Source organism: Ascaphus truei, chromosome 2 (assembly GCF_040206685.1).
Source record: "Ascaphus truei isolate aAscTru1 chromosome 2, aAscTru1.hap1, whole genome shotgun sequence".
Taxonomy (NCBI): domain Eukaryota; kingdom Metazoa; phylum Chordata; class Amphibia; order Anura; family Ascaphidae; genus Ascaphus; species Ascaphus truei.
In genome coordinates, this window is record NC_134484.1 from 358,476,016 (window position 1) to 358,502,249 (window position 26,234).

A 26,234-nucleotide genomic window follows, 5' to 3' on the forward strand; every position below is an offset into this window, starting at 1 on the left:
CTACCCTTTATCTGTATGGTCAAGGCATTTTTTTGTCATGTTGTCTTGTTACTTTTGTTTTCACATGAGCAAAAAGACAAAATAGTTAAATGTAGATGTCTCATTCAGGAAACAAATTAACTTTGTTTTACTTTTTTTTTTTTTACATTTTTTACTTTTTTTAATGGGATGAAAATGTAAAATCTTAATGTGTTCAATGCTGAACAAAATTATATAAGACTATTGACTCACAAATAAACATACATATTTTTTCTGGATTCACATTCGCAGTATTCTATGAAACTGCATTTTGATACAATTTAAAAAGAATGGTGGCTGGTTGAAGTGTGAGACCCATAATGCACCTTGCCTAATCAAGCTGCACTTTTCATTGGCTCCTACATATACTTACTTACTTGATTTACAATAAATCATGGAGCTCCCTTTTTGTATTTCTTCTTTAAACCGAACAACCCTTTCAGTCTACTTCAGCCACCTTTGTGTCTACTTGATATTCCTGCTCTAGTGTCTGACACCCCACCCACCTCACCCTTGCTGGCTTTGTATGTATTATTTGTTATGTTTGTGAGTGACAGGGTTTGTCCCCGCCATTATTTGGCCTGAGTAACATTCCAGTTTTCGTATTTTACAATAATAGATTTAATTTAATTTTTTTGTTTTTTTTAAGCCAAAAAGCTACCCAAGACCGAACCACAAACTGGAGGAGGTAACACCATCAGAGGAAGAGGAGTAGACCTTACTGAAGCTACACAGCCTAGCAAGAGTCAATGCTGTAGTAACTAAGCCTTCATGTACGTCAAACTGTATTCAATATTCTCTTGCTTCCTAATTGTTTAAAAACAATTGAGTGTTTAACTCCTTCTCGGCCTTAGTGCCCCTCTGGCAGTGAATGAGTAAACCCGGCCCAGTAAAACGTAAAAAAATAAATATGAAGACTCGCCGTGTAGTCTCAGTCCTAATACAGGATTCTTTTACTGCTGAATCTGATTTTTAACAACGTGCATGCATTACTTTCTGAAAGCTGACAAGCTGTCCTAGTGTGAAAGACTAAATAAATAAAATATGAGAAACTGTTATTATGGGCGTTATAATGGGCACTATAGAATATGGTACCTCGGAAATAAATATTCTTTTAACCCCTTCTGAAACGCGTTGCTGGCCTTTCCAGCTGCAAAGCATTTGGTAATGGTAAAGCTGGTGATGATTAACCCAAAGTGGAACTTTTTAAACTTTTGTTCTAAATAGTTGCTTTTTAATGCTAAAATAAGCAGGTGTAAGAAATGTTTTCAGCTCCTTCACAGTATTCATTCAAAACAACCGTTGCTCTTGCCCACAATCCAAACATACATTCCGCTTCTTTTCAGCCACTAAACTTTCTGCTCGTCTAGGTGGAAAACAATAATAATAATAATAATGTTCGCTGAAATCATTATTTCGTTAGTCACAGCGGGATAGGCTTTTTATTTCTGTAGCAAATTAATAAAAATCATGTTTAACCCCTATGAATTATATTCAAGGTGATTCTTTTCAGATGTAATATTATTATTTTTTTCTTGGAACACAAAGCTCTTTAGTATCCGGTTTTAATTCAACGCTCTTCTGGTTTCTTGCATTTTCTCCCAATACAATAGCAAGTATCGACGCACTAACAATTATGTGTACTTCATTTAGTTATCTTAAAATTGGATGGTAAAATTGTATTGTAAATAGGGTACTGAATTGTAGTCTACATTTATGTTTAATATGTTCTGTTACTTGTAAGATTTGGTTAAAATTGTACAGTTACTAAAATGATGAAATAAAAAAGCTAATGGTTTTTCCTTTATCCTGATTTACTCTTTTATGTGGCTTTTGCATTTTTTTTCTACCGTAACAAGTTATTTGCGAGATGTACTGTACTAAAGAATGGTAAAACATTTGATTTTGGGTTAAACCATGTAAAAAAAAAAAAAATCACTGTCTGCAAAACGACACGGTTTTAAATTCGTATTCAATTCCACATTTCTTGCTTCTTAAATAGTCTGCATTTTGGAGAAAGAAAATATATAACGCTTGACCCGTGCTTGCTGTATATGAATTATTTGCTTACATTTCAGAAAAAAAATAAAACTCAAATAAAATGTTCTAAATCTATGTCTGTAATACAATCAACACCACAGTCTTGCTTTTTAAATTCCAGGTTATTTAATTTTTTTGTTCAGTATGTTGCACTAATACCACGTATTCATCTACTTAAATATTAAATGTACTTGCAGGGACTTACAAATAGTTATTGTAAAAGTACAGCAAAACTAGTCTTACTAGGAAATGGCAATAGCACTTAACCAGTGTTTTACTTTTAAACTGAGGTGCTCAGGTTTGAATAAAGTGGTATAAAAACTTGGGCATGTTCCATTTTTTTATTTTTTTGCTTTTTACCTATTGTATGGTAATGATTTGCTTTGACAAACTAACCCTTGCCAGATGTTGGATTACCTGACACTGCTTGATTTGTGTTCATGCAAGTTTTTACATCCAGGTAAGAGTATGAGGCAAACGGTAATGTTTTGCTGAGATCCTGCCAGCATTGCAGTCTTTACTAACTGCTGGCATACATAGGCAGCTGCATTCTCATATATTTCCTTTAAAGTGTTTCTACCATAGCCTGAACTTTCTATGCCTGTTTTGTGACCGGAGTCGTTTTTCAACACCAATGGTTTTGTAAACGCATCATGCTGTTCAGCTGCTTCTGGAAGACTTTGGTCATAATGATCACATTTGGACAGATCCGCTTCATGTGTATATATGTCCAGAAAGCCGATTTGTGGATTTTCAGTGTTGGTATCTTCTGATTTTAAGTCCTGTGAATGTTTTAAGAAAGATATGAGCACCTCCTTTGCTATTCCAACAACTTCTTTGTCACTCAGAACTTCCCACAAACCACTGGATGCCAGAACAAGGAATTGGCATGAATGGTATATTGGGATGGAGATGGTATGAGGTGCTGGGATTACTCCCTTCTTTAGTTTGGGGTCTCCATGGAAGCCAAGTCCTCGCGTAACTCTGCTAATTCCTTCGACTAGACCCCAATCTTCATTAGTGCTGATCGATCCTCCAGCTTCTATCACACGTTTCCTTTCGCAGGGGTTGGCAGTACTGTGTTTCGTAGTAAGGCAGTAGCTTTTCCCATTTCTGCACAACACAGCCTGTATGTTTCCTATAAAATTATGCAAGTGCATTGTTTATCACAGTTCATTAAAACTACAGACACTTTGTGACATCAACTTACTCAATTGAAACATCAGTGATCTGTTATACTGCTAGTATTAGTTATACACAATAACCCTTTACTGTCAGTGTATTTCTGATGTTTAATTTGCGTTCTGCCAACTCTGGCCCATGACATTACAGAAGGGAGAGAGGCAGAAACCTAGCAGAGAAATACAGCAAATCGGATAAAGAAAAGTTAACTTGGCAAAGAGAAAATGTAGCCTATTATTCTGAGGGAGGAGTGGCTCAGTGAGTAAAGACCTGGTTCAATTCCCGGTGTCAGCTCCTTGTGACTTTGGGCAAGTCACTTTATCTCCCTGTGCCTCAGGCACCAAAAACATAGATTGTATGCTCGATGGGGCAGGGACCTGTGCCTGCAAAATGTCTCTGTAAAGCACTACGTGAAGTAAAACTAGCAGCGCTATACAAGAACATGCTATTAATATTATTTTAAAACATGAAAGACATTTGCATAAACTGGAATTAGGTACAATTGTATTCGTTCTAAAGAGCCAATCTTAGCGACCCTTCAAACTAAAACAAATATATATTTTTTGGTTTTAATATATGCAGCCTTTGATTACCTTTTATTGAAAACTAATTACCTGAGCTGCCGATTAATCCGCAAAGAGCCTGCTTTTCAGGGTTCACTAAATGGCTGCGTTTCAGTTTCAATCAATCCTTCAGTCAGTGTAACTCAGCAGCTACAATGTATTCTTATATTCTGAAGGTAACATTATCTATTGTTACAGTTTGCAGCTCAAACTGCTGGGAATATTGGCAACAAATTATCACAAACAGAAAATAGTTTCAAAGATCTTGCTTTGCTGGTGAAGTTTGCTAAAGCCTGCTATAGAATTCAAAGGATGCTCATATCAAAACTTATTAAAAATGGCATTAAGAGTCTAATTTAAAAAAAAAGTAAGTATCTAATACTACAATCTTTTTTTAAATCAGATGTGTGTGTGTGTGTGTGTCACAGTTTGTCCTCTGTTTAGCTGCTCTGGGCCAGTGGACAAGTTATGTCAAGCTAAGATTTTAATCGGAACCCAGTGACTTGGAACGGCACTAAACAACAGTGCTGGTGCAGACAAAAAAGTGTAAAAGTGATATATAAGGTGTAACTGAAAATATTCTCAACCTTCACAGGGAATGTGTACCGATTCCCTTACAAATAGTGATGCATCCAGGGTAGGAAGGGAGCGATGGTAACAGGAACACCCAAAACAGGGAGAGGCCATCGTGTAGATCATAAAAACGTAAACTTTATATATATATATGCGATCCGGCGAGGGGGCACTCTCGTGGAGGGACTTTGAAGTGGCTGCAGTGCTAACATCCCGTTTGCTGACCGACTGCCTCAAGTAAAACCTTATGTGATCTTGTTCTATGTACACAATGTGAGTACATGTCTTATGTGTTTTTAAATATAAAGTTTACGTTTTTATGATCTACACGATGGCCTCTCCCTGTTTTGCATGATCCTGACTGCGAGTGGAAGCCTGCATGGAATATCTCCCATCCCAATACCAGTATATGCTGCCTTAACACCTACCTGCTACTCCAGGTGGAAGTCTCCATGAACCACACCAATACATGCTGTTTTAATACCTACTTGTTGTAAGTAGGCATTTTATTAGAGCCAAGATTTGTCATAGATCCACATTCTGTGTTTACTTGCTGCACCATTATTCCTCATTTTTTCTTTTTGGGTGTTCCTGTTACCATCGCTCCCTTCCTACCCTGGATGCAAAACTAAGATTTTAAGCCTGATTCTATTTATAGCTCTTTGTATGTATAAGATAAAGAAAAAAATACACGTGTCCAAAAAAAGCACTAATCAATCAAAAACTGTACCCAATTGTTTGAAATAGTTGGCATACTTTCTAAAATAAAACACTGATTTCACGATGTCAATTGCAAGTTCACTGGTTCTACAGCTATTTTTGTTTATAACTATTCAGGTTATAAAATAAGTGTCTGCACTCATATGCTGCAGATGTAGTCCAGTTGGGATAAGCAAAAATATGACTGTTAAGCTCATGGTCTCTTGGTACAGTATGACGTTAGTAGAAACTTTGTTTAATTTATCTGTCAGCATTTCTCTCTGCTTTCATGTTACTGGGTCAGAGGCTGCAGAGTGCAAACAAACCAGGAAATAAAGCACTTCTGGCATTTAGAATTACTACAATTTGGAAAAACTGCTAAATTCACTACATTACGCAATGCTGTGCTAATTTAAGACGGTTTCAAGAATTGCAGTGAATGTATGAATTCCCATATTACAAATACACTTCATAATCATGTTTTATTTTGTCCAACTGTCGTGTACACTATTCCTATAGTACAGGAACGGAGTCTGGTTTACATGTTCAACAAGGTGAAAGCAGAAGCAGTTCCGGTTACCACCTGACACAATAAAATGAGTCCCTTTTATTCTTCTTGATTAGAGCACATAACTTGAAATGTGTTCCATTACACAAATGAACACGTTGTACCAAAGCAATAGTGAAAAGAGCAGGCTTCTGGTTTGTATAGAAAACTATATTGGCAGCAAAAACAAGGAAGCAGCAATTCCATGTTATTGGTCATGAGCGGAATTACCCGACGTTGCCTGGGGGGTCCAAAGTAGGGAAAGTTCAAAATATATATTTTTTACATTTCTTACGATAGTTTGACAATGCTTAGCATCTTTTTGCTAATCTAAAAATTACCCTAACTGTATCCTTACCAATTGCATGCTATCAAGTTGAGAATAGCAAGAAAAATGCAGAAAGACTAAAGCTAAAAAAATGTAAGCGCTTTTTATTCACATGCTTTTGTTTGCAGTGGGATGTAATGTAAGTAAGATATATATATATATATATGTATATATATATGTATATACACATACATACCAAATATGTTGTTAAATGAACAAATTTGTGAGGAGCTAGAGTGAAAAAAAAACAACAAAGTTTCATGAACATTTGTTAAGGAGCTATCCAAAGCTATGGGCCAAACATGCCAAAATCCTACTGTTGCTCTTTTAATCCTTTTAGATAGCATGCTAAGGGCTGGGACCCGCTGTGCCCGGTGGCGTGAGCGTTCCCCACCAGCAGGGGAATCCTTGTGAGCCGGTCCCAGTCCCCCCTCGCTGCTGGCTCACTACGCGCTGTGACGCGTCAGCCGCCAGGGGATGCAAGAAAATTGTGATCCTGAGCGGTGACGCGTCACGTGGTGCGCTGATGAGCCAATCAGTGGCGGCAGCTGTCAGGAAGCAAGGTAGGTTGTGTGTGTGTGTTTTGCTGTTGCTTACCTTCCAGCAGCAGCTCCCTCCTGCAGCCTGAGCCCGTGGACGGAGGGGGGGGAGTAGCGGGTCCCTCCGCTCAAGCCACGCCCCCACTCCCGCTCCGGCTCCCTACAGACTGAATATCGCGGTCTGTGTCTGTCAGCGCCCCGCCTGTCTGCAGTGCGGGCGCGCTGACTGAGGGAGCGGGGCCTTAGCCTAAGATTGGTGGCTCTAGGATTAAGCGTGTGGATTTGTATAGCCGGACAACAAACTTTCTGAAATATAGTATGGATTGGTAAAACGTCGGTGTACAGTTCTGGTGGCAGGATGCATACAAAATAAAGGGGGTGCAAAGACAAGCAACTAAAATGTAAAGTGTAACAGGAACAAGGAGGGAGAGGGAAATTATATATACGTTTAAATACATCACTCTTATCTTTCATGTATAGGATCAAAGCATTTTTCATAACAAATGCTCTCAACTTAGCAGACAAGTTCTAGGCTTAGTGAAAATGGGAGGAAATACATCCGTGAAAAAGCAGTGAATTAATGGAACAATCTCTGAAAATAAATAATAGCACATAACTGTCCAACATGTTTTTAATTTCAAGCTGCCTAATAGGCTACAATACCTTTTTCCTTACATCCTTAGTGCTAAATTCTTGTTATGCTTCATAATGTCTGCAAATTATTATAACTAACGTTCATATTCCTGAGTTCAAAAAGAGGGATTCTCTAGGTAGGTCCTACCCTATCTGAGTCTCATGGTCACTTTCCATGCTTTCTCTTCTTTTCGTTCCTATATAAAAACGTGTTATACTTAAATACAAATTAGCAGACCACCTTGGGATACATAGGACCCACGTAAAGGTGGTGGAGGCTAACAAAATAAAATAATCAGAATTTTTTTTGTAGACACGGGTATCCGGAATATGAACAAAAGCGGGAATTCAAATAGGGTTTCAAAACAGTTAGGAAATTGGATATACTTGGTGGGCCATACGGTTCTTATTTGCTGTTCTATACAGATGTAGCCAGATTAAATGTCTTTGGTGCCACGTCCAGGATTAGCACTACGGGGTCCCATTGAGAAACATGGACCCCACCACAAACTTGCTTTTTCTCTCATGGCACTGGGGATAGTAAGTCTTACTACATCTGTATTTAAAGTGAAAATCGCCGGAAAGGGGAACCGGCGATTTTTGCCGTGTGCGCATGTGCAAACCGGCAATTTCCCCTTTCTGCGCATGCGCAACCTCCGTTCTGCGCATGCGCACCCTCGGCGACCGCCTGTTCTGCGCATGCGCGACCTCTGACTTCCCCGATCTGCGCAGACAGGGCGGCCCCCTTCTCGGTACAGCTGCATAAGCGGATCGCCGAAAAGCGGGGCCTTGCTGTATGTGGCATTGTTGAATTAGACCATTAGCAATATACTGTGAAAGTGCTCCCCGTCTCTAGAGAAGAGTTTAGACACATTCATTTGCATGGTGCTGATCTCTTTTCCAGCACTGGGAAGCGAAAGTTATTGCAGTTGGTGAGCCCTAAATTTTTTTAAAGTTTTCAGGAAAATAGAAGAACATTTTGAACTGAATTTATTCACCGACAGACAAGACCTTATAGGGGGAAAAGAGCCCCTACTGTTGCACTCCAAGTTTAAGTTTACCAGTGTATTAAATAAAATTTAAATGTTGATAGTATTTATAATTTTAAAATATATTTGGACAGACTGAACTAACAATATACAAAAAGATATGCAAATGATACTCCGTAAGAGAATGCTAATACACATTAGAACTACGTAGGCTACCTGGCCAATCAGATTGGTGGCTCTATGATGTCACCGGGCACTATGACGTCACCCAACTCTCTCCCTCTCCGGCTCCCTGACGGAGGGGAAGCGTGGCACGGCCCTCCTGCCCCAGCCGCCAATGCTCACTTCCCTCCCTCCCCGGGGGGGACGGGACAGACGGTGGGCAGGCAGCCTCCGGAAGGACCCCCTTCCTCCTGCAGCTGCCCCCAGTAAGATGGCTGCACACAGCGGACAGGCAGGGGGTGGTATTCAGTCAGGAGAGAGGGGGGGGTTAGTCAGGAAAGAGGGGGGAGAGGGAGTCAGGAGAGAGAGGGGGGGGAGGGAGTCAGGAGAGAAGGGGGGAAGCCTGAACAGCTGTGGGAAGGGAGTTGAGAGGGAGGATGGGGGAGGCAGAACATTACATTATCAGCTAGTAGTTCATAAGATTTTGAGATTAGCGTTCTGAAGTCTGCCACGTGTTAAGCCTTGCTTTGCGCGAGTGCTAGCTAATTAAATAGTTACTAATTAGCGTGCACCTTACATAGATTGATGCATTCTAATAGCTGTATGCATATAGTAGTGATATTACTGCTATTGAAAATATAAACAATCGGTAATAATAAGTAGCACCAGGAGTGTGTGAACTGTATTTCATTCACATACACCTAGTTACACTGTTTCAGCTTAGGGGTGGTGTGCCTGATAGTGCACGAGCTTATTAGTAAGCAAGAGGCAGGGCTAGCGTCGGGTCTATTCTCCCGCGGTGTATACAATGTATCAAGTATAATCGTTCGACAGAGTACTCAGTATCCACAAGACTGACAGATTTTATACGCCTACCAAGTAGATCTACTTCAAGATCTTCATTTTAGGAAGCATGAGCGCGGATTGATTGACTTGTACTACCGAGGCATGTTTGATATCTAAATGTCTTGCTATGCTTAGGATAATCGGTGGTTTGGGGCATAGGTCCCAATCACAGTGCTCAATCCAAATCTGAACCTTTAGACAATAATAAGTATGAGTCCACATATCATGGTGACAGGAAACTGTATCAGCCAGCAGGTAGAGTAATGAGACCCAGTGCTATATTAATGCAGCAAAAGAGGACACTCAGTGTAATGGCAGTAGTCCATGTGTCATAATAAATAAAGGTTAACATACCATTGTTGTATGGAACTCGGCCATACTAAACCCTTATGCTGCAGCACTATTCCAGGTCATCCAATATCCCTGTGAGGGAGAAATATACTCACAGCAGGCTTGTTCCAATACAGCGTGCAGCACGCTCAATATTCACATAGAAGTTGAAATCCAAAGATTCCTGCGGTGCACAGCAGAATAGGGTAGAGGACCAGCAAGGTGTAGTTTAAAATATCCTTTATTGAAACAGCATGGTACAGGGGACACACACTCTGACGCGTTTCGGACTGGTATAGTCCTTAATCATATGATTAAGGACTATACCAGTCCGAAACGCGTCAGAGTGTGTGTCCCCTGTACCATGCTGTTTCAATAAAGGATATTTTAAACTACACCTTGCTGGTCCTCTACCCTATTCTGCTGTGCACCGCAGGAATCTTTGGATTTCAACTTCTATATGCTTAGGATAAGCATGCCAGATGCTGCCGGTTCGTGAATCTGTTTTGTATATTTTCAACAGATTCGGCTCGTCGGATAGCGTGCGAGTAAACGTACGGACGCACTGGTAAACGGCTGGGCCCCGACTCTCAGCTGCCTATAAGCCTCTTCCTTTCTCTTCCCCATGCCGCCGAGCTTCCACTGCCGGCGCGCGACGTGGCGCTCTGACATCAGCACGCCAGAAGTTAGCTTAACCCAGCTTCCGGCGTGCTGTGTGCTGACGCCAGAAAGCCCCGTCGCGTGCCGAGGAATAGTAGAAGAGGCAATGATTTGAAGCCAGAGGGTTGGGGGTTCAGATTAAATGTGAAGAAGTACTTTACTGAAATATTAGGGGTTTAATGGCATGGACATATACACAAAAGTATTCTAAAAAAAACAGTGATATAATGGGAGTTTTAGGTTTCACATGTGGTACTCACGAGCATACTAGGTGGTCCAAGCTGTCCTTATGTACTGAAAATTTGTATGTTTCTGTTTATCTTGTGGAGATGTATGGGCAGGAAAAAATTCTAATACTGAACCGCCCATTCATCAGAAATACATTACATTAATTAAACATTTCAAGCCTGCTTAGAAATATAATCTAAATTGTAAAGTTTTCACCTAAACATTCTGCACAGCTTTTCACATTTACAAATGATGAACATTTTCACAAGACTGCAGTGAATGCCAGATGTGTTTGTGCTCCTCCAGGGTAAAGCTATGCACTTCTTAAACAGCATCTTAGTTTTTCATCAACAAGAGCCACAATTACCAATAGTCAGAGTGCAAAAGGTTAGCTTGAACTTGTCAAAGGCTATTTTCGCTTGTAGTTTTGTTGTAAGTGTAGCCAGGCCATCTGTAGCTACTAGTTTGCTTCCCTCCTGGCAGTAAGCCCTGTTATAAGCAGGCCTTGGCAGTAGTTGCTATGGGGTTTCCCCCTCCTTGGTACTGCACTTGAGTGACAGCAGGGGGCAATGACATCAAGCCTGTGCATGACCAACCATGGAACAGACCTGATGCCCTCCTCATGGCTGTACTTAAGGGCTGGTACCGCCCAAATCTGGCAGTGCCTTTCCCCACTTGAGGAAGGAAGGTCACACATTGGAGAGGTGCAGATAGAGTGTATGGTCAGCGCACAGTGTGGTATTATGAAGAAGAAAAATAGTAAAAGACAGATGTTAGATAGCAGTACATAAGAGCTTAAATCATGTTACCAGCAGGTACAATGCACCACACGAACCGTAATGGCCAAATCTCCCACGGGGTGGGGGAAACACTATTACATAATTTTTCACACAAAATGGTGTGCTTGTTATATGAAGATACTGTATCTAAAGAATGTGTGTTTGATGCAGATCTGAAATCTACCCCTTTACTTTCAAATGTAGGTCATACTAAATAAACTAGTCAAGATAGTAGCTTTTTATTGTCATGTCTGATCTGCTGCATTGCAAACTTTTTCATTTTTGCCTCAACTCAACATCTACAAGTTAAAGCAGGAATACTACATTCCCCTCCCTTTTTTTCTCTTATTTCTATATGTAAAGCATGTGACAATGTATAATTCTGCATTCTTACCTAAGCTGGCAGTCGTTTGGTGCTCCTGTTATAAATCTGTAAAAATCCCTATTGTGTGCCTAACAAAATGGCTGCCTTCTAACTTTGTGCTGCAATCTGTGAAATGCTACAGCTAATATGTAACATTATATTACTAAGTACAACACATTATTGTTAAAGCTTTCAGAGTAATAGAGTCTGCTGTTTGGAACATAGCAACATCAGTTTGTGATACTTTATTGCCAAAGAGCAGAGCTAAAAAAAAAGTTGTGTGTCAGAACCTGTTTCAAAAAAAGAAGTGGATATGATCAGTACATTAAAAAAATTGCCATTAGTTTACAAAAGTAAACCTAACCACGTTTTTAGAATATGTTATGTGTACATACTGTATCGAACATGAACTGCTTTACAAAATGATCCCCATTAAGTCCTGAACATGTGCCATTATAAAAACTGTTGATTACTGGAAAAGTGACATGATAAATTGATGTCCTTATCTTTGTTGAATATGAAAACAGGCAAAAGCATGTGATGATATCACATATGGTCAATAATCTGCAATATGCAGCAAGTAAAGTACTGCAGAATACAGTGTGTCCTCTGCTTTAACATTTAACATCCTACTGTATGCTGATCATGGCAAACGATATGTAAGTATATGAGATATACCTAAAGAAAGTCTCCTAAGAAAGTGCTCAATAAGTTTTCCACCTGTTTGTTGCTGGACAGTGGTTTGTATGACATGAACCATGTACTTGCTGAACTTTTACTGCTCTTGGAATAGTTACAGATTACACTCTTGTTGAACTCTTTTTGTATTTTGCCGCTGCTATACATGTTCCCTATCCTACAGCACTAAAAGCACTAAACTGTGTTTTTGTCACACGATTAACAAACAACAGATATTTTGAATTAAGCTATATAACATACATACCGATATTTGCTATATGTAGAATACCAAGCCTGTTTTTAGGTGCTAGTGTTGGTTGATCATTTGTTTCCAGTAAGTCATTATTCTCTTGACTTGTGTTAGCCTTAAAAATGGCATCTATTAAACAGGTCACCGCAGTACAGGCGCTCCATCTTGCTTTTGAATGTTCTTTCCTTCCTAGCCGTAAAATCCTATCCATTCGCCAAAAGGCTTCAGCATATGATGTGTGAAGCCATTCAAAACCACTTATTTTTGTTAATTTCTTCTCACACACCGTAGAAGAGAAAAGGTTTTCTATTACCTTGTAGTTTGGTTTAAAAACCGCATCAAAAGAAGTGATAAAATGTATTTCTTCCTCAGTCATTCTGTATGATGAATCCATCTTCATGAGTTGGTCTAGAAACAAAACAGGAAACTCTTCTGACACCGTCCGAGCAGCAGATTTTCCATGAAAACCATCAAATAGGCCAACAAAGCAGGTGTTTGTCCTCTTTCCAAAATTGTCAACAACCGTAAATGAATCTTCCATGTCACTCTTCCAAGCAGCGTTCTTGTTGCAGCAAACTGCTGTTGCGCTTATTAAGTCGTTGTTCGTGTCTATTTTATATACTTGGGAGCCCATTCTTCTAGAATAATGTAGAGAAGAAAGCATCTTTCCCTTTAACATTTCATAGGAATGAATAATCTTCTGTGTTTCTCTATATTTATAATCTGAAGAGCCGAGTATTTGGGATATCACTTGCTCTTTTGGGAAGGTGAGGCTCTTGATGTCTGGTGGTAGTTGCCATAGTGTATAACCCAGTACAGTACGAGCTTTGTGCTGTTGTTTGTGGTGCAAGAGCAAATGCTGATTTATGTGCTGCTGACATATCGAACAGGAGATCCAAATATCATTAAATTCAAGTTTCATGTAATCTTTATCTTTAGAGACCTGAAGTACAGGGTTTGGGGTTTCTGCTGTACTGGGTAGCAAATCTTTCCTCTTCATCCTGGAGAGAAATAAAATGAAAACAATGTAATTGTAAGGCTTGTAAATTACCAGTCTGATTGGTCATGTAATATTTTTAGGGAGTAGCAGTCTCTAGTTTGTGTAAAAAAAAAAATCAACAATCTAATTGGCTTCCTTAAACAAATGTAGCCATACTTACAGCAAATCTTTGTCTCTGGGACATAAACGCAAATATTTTTTTTTCCGAGGGCCTCTGAATCGTGTATGTCAGTTAAAAGTTTTAGTCTACCTTTACCTCTCCCCCCACCTTCTTATCAGAGTGCCAATAAAGGTAAATTTGGGGGGCGGGGGTAGAGAACCCCATTGTACCGCACTGCGGAATATGTTGGCTCTTTACAGTTAAACAATAATGATAATAGAGGAAGGTTATTGCCTGTACAAACTTGTTGACCACACAGTAACATTACATAAAGAAAGTAGTTTGATAAAATAAAGTCCCCCAAAGATTTCACTCACCATGTGTATAAACTATCTTATGAAAATGATTGAAAAAATTATAATAGATGTCTGTTTTTAATATATAAAAATCCGACCACTGGAGACCCCTTAGTTTGCACTGAAAACTGAAATTAGAAACGTTTACTCGATAAGGAATTAAATTCTAATGTAATAGATTCCCACAGTTTTGTTGCTGCTTTGTGCCTTACAATAATGATCACAATCAGAAACCAGACGTACCGCACACTTGTTGAAAGCAGAAATACAGGATACGTGTGTAGCCGGGCTCCCCGCTTACCTCTGCTATGGGCGGGGGAGCTGCCGGCTTGTCCGGGTGCGCCGGAGCTACGGGCAGACCCAGCTAGGTGTAGGAAGCCACTGTCGTGCTTCGGAGCTTCGCAGCAGTCCCGATATGCAAGGCGCCGCCATCTTGGTTGCCTTGCCATGCGCGATAGAGCTCTAGCGCAGTGAAGCAGATGAGTTGCGGCAGCCATTACCAGGCTCCACACAGGACTACATGTCCCAGCAGCCCGAGGGCTGCTTACTACATGGGCCAACACAGCCAATAGGACTGCAAGAGTCACGGAGGAGATACATTTGGCACGCTTAGGCCCAGGCGCCAGTCGGGAGCAGGATGGCGAGGAGTGTAGTAGTTTCCAGGGAGCAGTGCTCCTTTGGACTTGGCCAGATTTCCCCCTAGGTCCCAGCTAGGCCCCGACTCACTGTAGTTTGTGGTTGTTGCAGGGAAGACCCATAGATAGGGACGCTTCTCCAATAGCTGTTTATTGTTAGTACACCATGTGACGGAAACAACGCATTGTGCACGGCCTGCGGTCTGGGACCAGACCACAGGCATACCACTAAGAGAGATTAAGGGACACCCTCCAGTGGGAGCTCCCTCAAGAGGCGGATACCTCCGGACAGGTGAGGGAGGATCCAGTAGAACCGCGTTGTAGGATCACGTTGCGATTCCATGGATCCACCATCCAAGAAGGCCTGGCCTGGCCTTAGACCAGGAAGGTACCCAACATGCACCAATGACCACACACAGGGGTAGTGCTACTCCACACACTTTGGGTGGGCTTGGTTGTGTGGACACCGGGTGGTTAGGTGCTTCAGTACTTTGGGGGTTCCACCAGGGTGGTGTTACTGTGTTGTGGGTATTGTATCGTGGGACATACAGGACAACTACAAGCTCATATTGCACCCAATTCTTGTTCAGCTGGTCTTAGCTGATTGGAGAGTGGCAACCTCCTACCTAATTGAAGCTTACCCCCCCTTAAATGGTTAAAAGCTCACTCCATAGCATCTCCCACTCTCAGGGGGACTTGCTTGCTTGCAGTATGATTGTGACAAATCTAATACAGAGTGCTTTTCCTGGTAATGTACAGGTTAATAAAAGATTCAATCAGATTTAGAACTTTGCAACTAATTTTGACAGATTTATTATAAATCATTCTTCCTGGTAATGCACAGGTTATTAAGAATTTATATTAGTGTTAGGGACCCTTGAGATGTGGTCTGCCATGTAGTGGCTCAGGGGCTTACAACACTTTGGCCAAAATGTTAAACTAAAAGACCATTTTATTTAATAGATATCTATTGTGACAAACGGCTTACTCCGGGACTCCGTCGTTTGTCCGGGACTGTTTAGAACACGGTCTTTTAGGGTAGGTTAAATGATGAGGCGTCACGTACTGTTCCTTTAAACAGGCTATGCCTGGTTTATTCAGTCCCAGGCACTGAGACTGCCACAGTGCATACAACAGAAAACAGATCAAAACAAAAGCTGCTCACCTGAGCGATAACTTAACTTAGATATCCCTGACTCAGGGTTGGACGTGGCTTTTCCACTTCCAACATCAAAACACGGTACTTTTGCAGTCTTACACAAATGAACAGAAAGATTGAACCTGTTTGGGGAAGAGGCTTCTCCCCTCTGTAGTTCAGCAGCCTTCCAGCCTCCTGGCTCTTGTGGGGAGACCAGAGCAAACAGGAAATCAGTCTTTCATACCTGATTCCTAATTAGCATGACAGGTGACAGAAATCAGGCAGCAGACAAACTCTGGTCTGGATCTCTCATCCCTCAGTTCCAGCGCTTGCCAAACTGTGGGATGGAGTGTATGTATTATAAGGCTGCACTCCCAGGCCAAACAGGATAGAAACTGTCTAGTATCCTGGGAGCCCTATATACGGAATTTATTACCATCCCCTGGTTTCTGTCACATATCCTCCCCCCCAGCTCAGACCTCGAGGGATGAGCGACCATGGATATTAGGGAGTGCATCCTTGACAACCCGTCAGCATTGCCATGTTTGTGCCCTGACCTGTGTTCCACAGAAAATTTAAAGGGTTGTAGGCTTAGGAACCACCTGGTCACTCTAGCATTCTTTTCCCTGTTTTGACACATCCAGGTAAGGGGTGCATGATCTGTGACCAACCGGAATTTTCTCCCCAACAGGTAGTATTTGAGCGTCTCTACAGCCCACTTTATTGCGAGACACTCTTTCTCTACTATGGAGTAATTTTTCTCCTGGGGATTTAGTTTCCTACTTAAATAAAGGATGGGGTGCTCCTCACCTTGAGACTCCTGGGAGAGTACCGCCCCCAGCCCAACCTCAGATGCGTCGGTTTGGACTACGAACTCTTTGGAGAAGTCAGGTGTGACCAACACTGGTTGGGCACAGAGAGCTTCTTTCAGGCTTCTAAAGGCCTGTTCGGTTTCGGGGGACCACTTTACCATTAGCGGTCCTCTTGCTTTTGTGAGGTCAGTTAGTGGGGTTGCCTTAGTTGCAAAATTGGGAATAAACCTTCTATAGTACCCAATTAACCCCAAAAAAGTCCTTACTTGTTTTTTTGTAACTGGTCTTGGCCAATTTTGTATCGCCTCCACTTTGAGTGTTTGGGGTTTGAGTAAACCTCTGCCAATAGAATATCCCAGATACTTGGCCTCCTCCAGACCAATAGTGCCTTTAGCGGGGTTAGCAGTTAGTCCAGCAGACCGGACTGCGTCAAGCACAGCTTGGACCTTTGGAAGGTGGGATTGCCAATCTTCACTATGGATTACCACATCATCCAGGTAGGCGGCAGCATACCGAGCATGTGGTTTTAAAATTTTATCCATCATTCTTTGGAATGTGGCGGGAGCTCCATGTAAGCCAAAAGGCAACACCTTATACTGAAAGAGGCCGTCTGGGGTTGAGAAGGCTGTCTTTTCTTTTGCCCTTTCTGTGAGGGGAACCTGCCAGTACCCTTTTGTTAGGTCTAGGGTTGTGAGATATCGGGCTTTGCCCAGTCTCTCTACAAGTTCATCTACCCTGGGCATAGGATAAGTATCAAATTTTGACACCGCGTTTAGTTTCCGGTAGTCATTACAAAACCTTGTTGTACCATCTGGCTTTGGGACTAAGACTATAGGGCTGTTCCACCCACTTTGGGATTCCTCAATTACACCTAGTTTTAGCATTTTTTTAACCTCTAAACTTATAGCCTTTCTTTTGGCCTCTGGGATTCGGTACGGTTTAAGGTTAACTCGGACCCCTGGTTCAGAGACTAGGTCATGTTCAATTACGCTAGTTCTACCTGGCCGTATAGAGAAGATTTCTTTGTTTCTTCTCACTAAATTCTGAACCTCTCGTTTCTGATGAACAGACAGGGTTTCAGCTATGCTAACCTCTGGGTCAGTTTCTTGATTCTCTGACGGACCTGGGGGTACTAGGGTTAACAAGACTTCTCTATCTTTCCAGGGCTTGAGTAGGTTTATATGGTAAATTTGCTCAGGTTTCCTCCTACCTGGCTGTCTTACCTTATAATTTACTTCTCCCACTCTTTCCAAGACCTCATATGGCCCATGCCATTTAGCAAGGAATTTACTCTCCACGGTGGGAACCAGAACTAGTACCCTATCACCTGGAAAAAAAATTCTGACCCTAGCACCCTTATTATACGTATTCCTCTGTGCTTCTTGAGGTTTCTCCATGTGTTCCCTCACTATGGGTAGGACTGCAGCAATGCGGTCCTGCATCTGGGCAACATGCTCTATTACACTTCTGTAAGGGGTAACCTCGTGTTCCCAAGTCTCTTTGGCTATATCCAGTAAGCCCCTTGGGTGTCGGCCATACAATAGTTCAAACGGGGAGAAGCCTGTGGATGATTGGGGAACTTCCCTAATGGCAAATAACAGGTACGGTAACAAACAATCCCAGTTTTTCCCATCTTTATCAACCGCCCCCCCGTAACATGCTCTTTAAGGTTTTATTGAACCTTTCCACTAAACCATCTGTTTGTGGATGATAGACTGAGGTTCTGAGATGCTTGATTTTTAGGAGTTTACATAGCTCTTTTGTTACTTGGGACATAAATGGTGTTCCCTGGTCAGATAGAATCTCTTTAGGAATCCCGACCCAGGAAAACAGAACTACTAACTCTTTTGCTATGTTTTTAGCTGAGGTGCTACGTAGGGGAACTGCCTCCGGATATCGGGTGGCATAATCTAATATTACCAATATATGCTGATGTCCCCTAGCAGACTTTATTAGGGGTCCTACTAGATCCATAGCAATCCGGTCAAATGGTACCTCTATTATGGGAAGGGGTACCAATGGGCTGCGGTACGCCTTGAACGGGGCGGTGATCTGACATTCTGGGCATGAGGAACAATAATTCGTAATTTCTGCCAGAACCCCAGGCCAATAGAAGCTTCGGAGAACCTTTTCTTTTGTCTTTTCCACCCCTAGGTGTCCCCCCAATGGATGACTATGTGCGAGGTGTAATACTACGTTACGGAATGTCCGTGGTACCAACAATTGTTTAGTTGTAACTGATTTCCTTTTATCAACCCGATATACTAGGTCGTTCTCTACCTCGAAGTAGGGGTAAGCAAGTGACCTATCTGGTTGGCCAGGAGTACTATTCTGGTCCCGTATATTTCCCCTTGCTACCGCTAATGTGGGGTCTTTCCACTGGGCCTTCTTAAAACTCCCAGGACTGACCTCTAGGTCAGCGAGGGTCTTATCCGGTTCTGGGGTGGTAAGTGTCTGCTCAACATCTTGATTTGGGGTATTCCCTACCAAAGTAGTGATGGGGAAGGGAATTTTACAGCACTCCTCCTTTTCCCCCTTCTTATTTGGGCCCTCGTCAACCTCCATTTCTGAAAAAGGGAAAGGATTTGTTTCTTCTAATACTTCGTTATGGTCCGCTATTGAACTCTGGGCGCTATTCTGAGCGGGGGACCACATTTTTAGAAAATGGGGAAAGTCGGTCCCTATTAACACATCATGTGCCAGTTTGGGTACAATACCCACCTTGAAATCTAAAGAACCAAACTCTGTTTCAAAAAAAACATCAACAGTGGAATATTCATGATTATCCCCATGTATACAACAAATTGCCACTCTTTGTGAACTGTTTCCCTGTTTCTTCTTAATGGGCAAGAGGTATTCGGACACTAGTGTGACCATGCTCCCAGAGTCAAGAAGTGCCCGAACCCTCTTACCATTAACCTTTACAAATGCCCACAGATGGTTATTCAAGGGGTCCTCTGGGCTAGGGCCCATACATTGGGACAACAGCGAATAAGGTTCCACGCTGTTGCATTGCATGGGCTCATCATTTAGTGGGCAGATTTTTGCTGTGTGGCCCCTCTCATGACAATTTACACATTTAGGTACATAGTCTGTGTCCCACTTAGAGCCTTTTCCCGGCTCCCCATGTTGGCTATTGCCCTTAGTGTGCGAACCACTGTTGCTGGTGCTGCGTGAAGGTGGTCGCCGCTCTTCAGCGCCCCTTAACCCCGGTACCCTTTTACCGTCTCTGGAAGAGTCCTGGAACCTCGGGTAGTGGGGTTGCTCCACGACTGTGGGTTGCGGGTGCTCTTCTGCTGCATTGTACCTTTCTACGAGGGCCACAAGCTCATCCGCATTGTGGGGGTCACTCCGACTGACCCAACGGCGTAAGGCAGAGGGAAGTTTCCTCAAGAACTGGTCCATGACCAACCGTTCCACGATGTGGCTGGCTGAGTTGATCTCGGGTTGTAGCCACTTCCGGGCGAGGTGGATGAGGTCATACATCTGGCTTCGGGTGGCTTTATCCATCGTGAAGGACCATGCGTGAAACCTTTGGGCGCGAACAGCCGTGGTTACGCCGAGGCGGGCGAGGATCTCGAACTTCAATTTTGCATAGACGTTAGCTTCGGCTGGCTCTAGATCAAAGTAAGCCTTCTGGGGTTCGCCGCTTAGGAAGGGTGCGATTAGACCAGCCCACTCAGCTTCTGGCCATCCCTCTCTCTGTGCCGTGCGTTCAAACGTGAGAAGATAGGCTTCCACATCATCCGAGGGTCCCATCTTCTGAAGGTAGTGGCTTGCCCTGGTCATTTTCGGAACTGGGGCTGCCGCTGCCAGTGGAAGGTTACTGATAGTCCCCCTCAGGATCTCGAGTTCCTGCTGTAAGCCCTGAGCGAACCGCTGTTGCTCCTCTCTCAGCAAGCGGTTTGTCTCTTGCTGGTTTGCAATCGCGTTTTGCAGAGCTTCATTCGTCTGTTGCTGGTTTGCATTCGCCTGTTGCTGGTTTGCATTCGCCTGTTGCTGGTTTGCATTAATCTCTTGCTGGGCTATTAGCAGCTGTTGCTGGGCTGCATTCGTCTGCTGCTGGTTTGCATTAGTTTCTTGCTGGGCTATTAACAGCTGTTGCTGGGTTTCATTCGCGTCTTTCTGGGCAGCGACATTGCGTACCAGCGCACCCACCACGTCTTCCATCTTGTTTGCAGAGGATGAAAAAAACTTTTTTTTTTTTTTTCTTTAAAAGTTCTTCAACCCGCAGACCCCCTAGTGCTCTGCCCGCATTCTCCACCATATGTGACAAACAGCTTACTCCGGGACTCCGTCGTTTGTCCGGGACTGTTTAGAACACGGTCTTTTAGGGTAGGTTAAATGATGAGGCGTCACGTACTGTTCCTTTAAACAGGCTATGCCTGGTTTATTCAGTCCCAGGCACTGAGACTGCCACAGTGCATACAACAGAAAACAGATCAAAACAAAAGCTGCTCACCTGAGCGATAACTTAACTTAGATATCCCTGACTCAGGGTTGGACGTGGCTTTTCCACTTCCAACATCAAAACACGGTACTTTTGCAGTCTTACACAAATGAACAGAAAGATTGAACCTGTTTGGGGAAGAGGCTTCTCCCCTCTGTAGTTCAGCAGCCTTCCAGCCTCCTGGCTCTTGTGGGGAGACCAGAGCAAACAGGAAATCAGTCTTTCATACCTGATTCCTAATTAGCATGACAGGTGACAGAAATCAGGCAGCAGACAAACTCTGGTCTGGATCTCTCATCCCTCAGTTCCAGCGCTTGCCAAACTGTGGGATGGAGTGTATGTATTATAAGGCTGCACTCCCAGGCCAAACAGGATAGAAACTGTCTAGTATCCTGGGAGCCCTATATACGGAATTTATTACCATCCCCTGGTTTCTGTCACACTATACATATATATTTAGGCACTGTACCGTGTATAAGTTTCACTGGATGTGCACTGAGCTCTGTCTGTGTTTCATGTTCTGTCTCTGGTTTTAAATATATCTTGCCATGCTCAGTAGCACTCCTCTGTGACACTTATATGCTTATATATATGTTGTGGTTATTTTGGGGGTTCAATATGAGCCTGTAGGTGTTCTGTATGTTTTATAATTCTTGTTCAGCTAGTCTTAGCTGATTGGAGGGTGGCAACCTCCTACCTAATTGAAGCTCCCTCCCACATTTAAATGGTTAAAAGGTCACTCCATGGAATCTCCCACTCTCAGGGGAACTTGCCAGCTTACAGTATGTTTGTGACAAATCTAATACAGAGTGCTTTTCCTGGTAATGTACAGGTTAATAAAAGCTTCAATCAGATTTAGAACTATGCAACTAATTTTGACAGATTTATTATAAATCATTCTTCCTGGTAATGCACAGGTTATTAAGAATTTATATTAGTGTTAGGGACCCTTGAGATGTGGTCTGCCGTGCAGTGGCTCAGGGGCTTACAACACTTTGGCCAAAATGTTAAACTAAAAGACCATTTTATTTAATAGATATCTATACATATATATTTAGGCACTGTACCGTGTATAACTTTCACTGGATGTGCACTGAGCTCTGTCTGTGTTTCATGTTCTGTCTCTGGTTTTAAATATTGTATCGTGGGGCCTTGTACTATTATTATATTGTAGGGTTATATGTGTATCAGTAAAGATAAGTTATATAAGTTATATATACCAGTGTGTGTATACTTATTTACTGATTGTATTGATGGAGGCGCTGTGTCCCAGAAGAAAGTAATTACCCCAGGCTCCCGGTGGTGGAAGATTAGGCCTCCTGTACGCTAAACAGGTAGTCAGCACGTGTAGTTCCCTTAGACATGGGGAAAGGGGGCTACACGTGAAAATCTGCAAATGTATTCCATAAGTAGAAGATGAAACACCATAAGATTTTGGGGCTCCTGCCCACTTTATGGAGTGTGTGTAGCCAGTATTTCCACATCCAACAAGTGTGCAGTACATCTGGTTACCGTTTGTGTACAAGCTGCAAAAATCTAGCACCATGACGAACCCGGAAGCAGTCAGCGCTAGGAGGAAGTGTGTCCATTCCACTAACAACTGTACAATAATGCGCCTGCTCAGGTGCTAGTTCATTTTAAATGTTAAAAGAGCAACAGAGGTTTCATTTATTTAAATTTTTTTCTTATTAAAGGATTGAAGCAGGGGGTCTTCAGAGTTGAATCGTGCTAATTTCAGCTCCAGGGACCCTCCGCTTCCGGAAATACGTACCTCCATAGTGGTGCTGGCATCTCTGTGCAGTTTAAAACCTCCGGTCACATAGCCAATAAGGAGCCACCCTGGATGATGTCACGGCTTCTTATTGGCCCGCGGAACAATTAAACACTATCATTATGTTAAGCACACTAGTTCCCTGTCTGCATAGATACCGGCACCCCCTACGTAAGTGTCTCTGAAAGCAAGGGGTCCCCGGAGCTGACATTAATACAATTCAGCTGCAGAGACCCCCTGCTTCAATCCTGCAATTAAAAAAATTAAACATGTATTGCTGCTTTTCAAAATATAGAAAAGACACTGAAAACATATCCATAACACTTTAACTATTGACATGACATATACTGTATCTATAGCTTGTTATCGATTGGACATGATTATAACATGACAAGAATTTTATAATCACATTAAATAAGCATATAGTATGATTGGGACCTAATAACAAACAAATAACATATTGGTAAAGCTGACCTTTTCTTACCTGGTTTATGGAAATGGGCTCCTTCTTGTTTGGTTGATTAGTGCAGGTACTTTCCCGGTTTTGATGCATTCACCTCAGTTGTTTACAAGTGTTACTATGGTTACTGTTTCCTTAGCCACAGATGACTAACATTGTTTAGAAGTTATTACATCATGGGTGTTGGAAGTCACCCCAGTGACTTACAGGAAAATGAAAACCCAGGTCTGCTTTATTCATTTTCAGTTTCAATTTACTAAACCAACCAGGACACAGCCATAGATTCAACAGTGATAATAACCTGCTTGCCAGTCTAGATTTTTCACAAACGGTTTCCCGAGTCTTGCACTAGGTATTTATCTTTTTGTTAAGTATTATTTTGTTAATGTGTAATGTAAGGCCTCATCCAGGGTGACGCTGAGAGGGCGGGCTCGCTCACGCTGGCCGCGATGAAACACATTGCTGCAACGTGTGTGGCCAGCATGAGCGAGCGCCTGCGCATGCTCGGTGCTTAGCTACTTGCCGAAGCAAGCAAATTTGAATCTGCCGCTCGCTAGCGCGTCACGTGAGCGGTTCACCCAATGAAGGCGAACCAGCTCCGTGACGTCATGGCTGCGCCCCCCGCGCTCGCACTGAGCCGGCCACATATCGCCCGGCCGAGTAGGAGCGCGTGACATCATCTCGCATGAGCGCCAGCGAGCACGCACCCTGCATGGCCGCTGCCTAAAGCAGCTATCAGTGCTGCTCGTTGTTTTTTTCTGGGGATGAGAGGGAAGGAGGGAGATTAATTATCTGAACTGGGAGCTCCCTCAGAGATGATCCATGGTTTACTGACCTCCAAAAAACCCTGGTCAATTTTTCAAAAATGTATAATGTTTGATTTTACTGCATGTAATTTTGCTCCACTACGATCTGTATTAATTTCCTTATATTCAGGGCTCATATAATGCAGTCTTGCTAAACTCAGTGTCAGTGATATAGTGCAGTCAGGTAATGCTCAATGTCCATGTATAGTGGTTAAGGTATACTCTGAAACTTCACCATACACTGTGACATAGTCCCAGAATATTAGGCAGCTGTCTGTCTGATTTAAGGCAGAAAGTGGAAAAACAGGAAAAAATTATTATCCATTCCACAGTTTCACATGTGCTGAGACTGTGGGATGGAAATTCCAGACCAGAGTAGTTTACAGTGGTGCTGTTTTTCACTCACCTACTTACCTACTAGAACAGGTATTTAGAGCAGCGAGGGTTGCTTTTTCACGCTCTCTCTTAGAGCCTGGAGGCTGGGAGGAAAACTGCTGTTCCCCAGCATCGAGTTCGGGGTAGATGGCCCCCCCACATGTTGCAGCATCTGAGGATCTAATGGGACGCTGTCCCCATCTCACAGTTAAGGACTCAATATTATTATACCTGTGTGTTATTTAAAGTAGGTAACTGGCTTAGCCAGCCAATATTACAGATAGGGATATGCATGTGAGTTAGACTCCTGACAGGAGTAGATGTTTCCTTTTATGATTTTCTTTTGTTCTTAAAGTGACGGTGTTTAAAATGTTTAGTGTCAGTCATGGAGAAATAAACCGCTGAAGGTTGAGGGCTGAGTGCCCCTTGTGTGCATACACATGTTTGTCCCCCTTTTCTACAAATTAAACCCTAAAAGACTGTGTCGCTTAGAGCCTGGGCAAACGGCAGCGCTACATAAAGAGAGCTGTTTGCCACTACCCGGACAGAGTAAAACTTGACTACATGTTACTTCTGCAGCGAGGGCAGCGCTAATTATCTCCAGGCAGAGCTCTGCACCCCACCACCAACCCAAAATCTCCTACCTCCGGCAAAATCCTAGCTACACCCCTACATTTAGCTAAGCTTTTTGCGATATATTACACAGAACCCGTGCTGTGCCGGGGACATTAGGTGTGACTACAAACTGCAGCTAAAATGTACAAGGCTTTTCAAAACTAATTTTATCGTTTGGAAGAAACTGAATCTGTCTGCAAAGGAGAGGTCCCACGAGAAACTCTGAAAACATACAACAAGCTTCCCAGAAACAGTTGCCAGAATACTTCATGTACTGAGAATTCATGTATTTAATTCATATTTTAAATGAAATGCCAAACTATCTCTGAGTTCTAGAACATGAACCATCAAGGTCATAGCATGGATGTCCATATGTAGGGTTGCCACATTTACAGTGGCGAGAAAAAGTTTGTAAATCAATCACTTAGGATTTTCACATATTTCAAACCTAAAATGTTATTAGATCTTAATCTAAGTGCTAATAATAGATAAATATAACCTGATCAAACAAATGACACACAAACGTGATACCTTTTCTACATTTAATTATCCACAAATGATTAACCATTCAATATCCATGTGTGAACCTTTAGATGCAGTACCTGGTGGCGCCCCCTTGAGCAGCAATGACTTCAACTAAGCGTTTCATGTAACTGCTGTTCTGTCTCTCACCAGAAATTTTGGCCCATTCCGCCTTACAGAACTGCTTCAACTCAGTGACATTTGAGGGCTTCCTTGCATGGAAAGCTCGCTTTAGGTCATACCACAACACTTTGTGGTGTTTAGGTACGGACTTTGACCAGGTCATTTTAAAACGCAACATTCCTTCTCCTGCAGCCATTCTTTTGTAGATCTGCTTGTATGTTTAGGATCATTGTCTTGCTGCATGACCCACTTTCGCTTCAGCGTCAGCTCACAGATTGATTGCCTGACATTCTCCTCTTGAATCTTCTGATATAATGCAGAATTCATGGTTGTGTCAATGATGGCAAGTCCTCCCGGTCCTCAGACAATAAAGCAGCCCCAAACCATCACACTCCCACCCAAATGCTTGACGGTTGGGATGAGGTTCTTTTGTTAAAACACAGTTTTGGTTTTTGCCTAACATAAAATTTTTCATTGAGGCCAAAAAGTTCTACATTTGACCCATCTGTCCAGAGAAAATTTTTCCAGAAGTCTTGTGGATCATTTATGTTCGAACTTCAGATGGGCAGCAATGTTCTTTTTAGGGAGCAGTGATTTCCTCCTGGCTATCCTTCCATGAAAACCATTCTTGTTCAGACGTTTCTGATAGTTGAGTCACGAACA

General features: G+C 42.4%; 2 protein-coding genes across 3 annotated transcripts in view; one reads left to right on the top strand and one right to left on the bottom strand.

Annotated features, from left to right (window-relative positions):
• RAB5A (RAB5A, member RAS oncogene family) overlaps positions 1-1,825 on the top strand; it is a 31,433-nt gene extending 29,608 nt beyond the window's left edge. For both annotated transcript variants that reach the window (XM_075586919.1, XM_075586920.1), the window contains exon 6: positions 668-1,825. In XM_075586919.1, the coding sequence (XP_075443034.1) occupies positions 668-783 (116 nt within the window). In that variant the 3' untranslated portion in view covers positions 784-1,825. The remainder of the gene's footprint in view (positions 1-667) is intronic.
• PP2D1 (protein phosphatase 2C like domain containing 1) lies at positions 1,120-23,430 on the bottom strand. The gene is made up of 3 exons (XM_075586918.1): positions 23,155-23,430; positions 12,424-13,409; positions 1,120-3,196 (listed from the first exon to the last, which is right to left on the bottom strand). The coding sequence occupies exons 2-3, from the start codon at positions 13,406-13,408 to the stop codon at positions 2,472-2,474; spliced, it is 1,710 nt and encodes a 569-aa protein (XP_075443033.1). The 5' UTR covers position 13,409; positions 23,155-23,430; the 3' UTR covers positions 1,120-2,471.
• Between the last annotated feature and the right edge of the window lie 2,804 nt (positions 23,431-26,234).

Excerpts from the sequence above, each read along its gene's own strand:
- PP2D1 (XM_075586918.1), bottom strand. The coding sequence starts at position 13,408 with ATGAAGAGGAAAGATTTGCTACCCAGTACAGCAGAAACCCCAAACCCT. Across the intron at positions 3,197-12,423 it reads TCTACATATAGCAAATATCG|GAAACATACAGGCTGTGTTG; the intron begins GTATGTATGTTA and ends ATAATTTTATAG.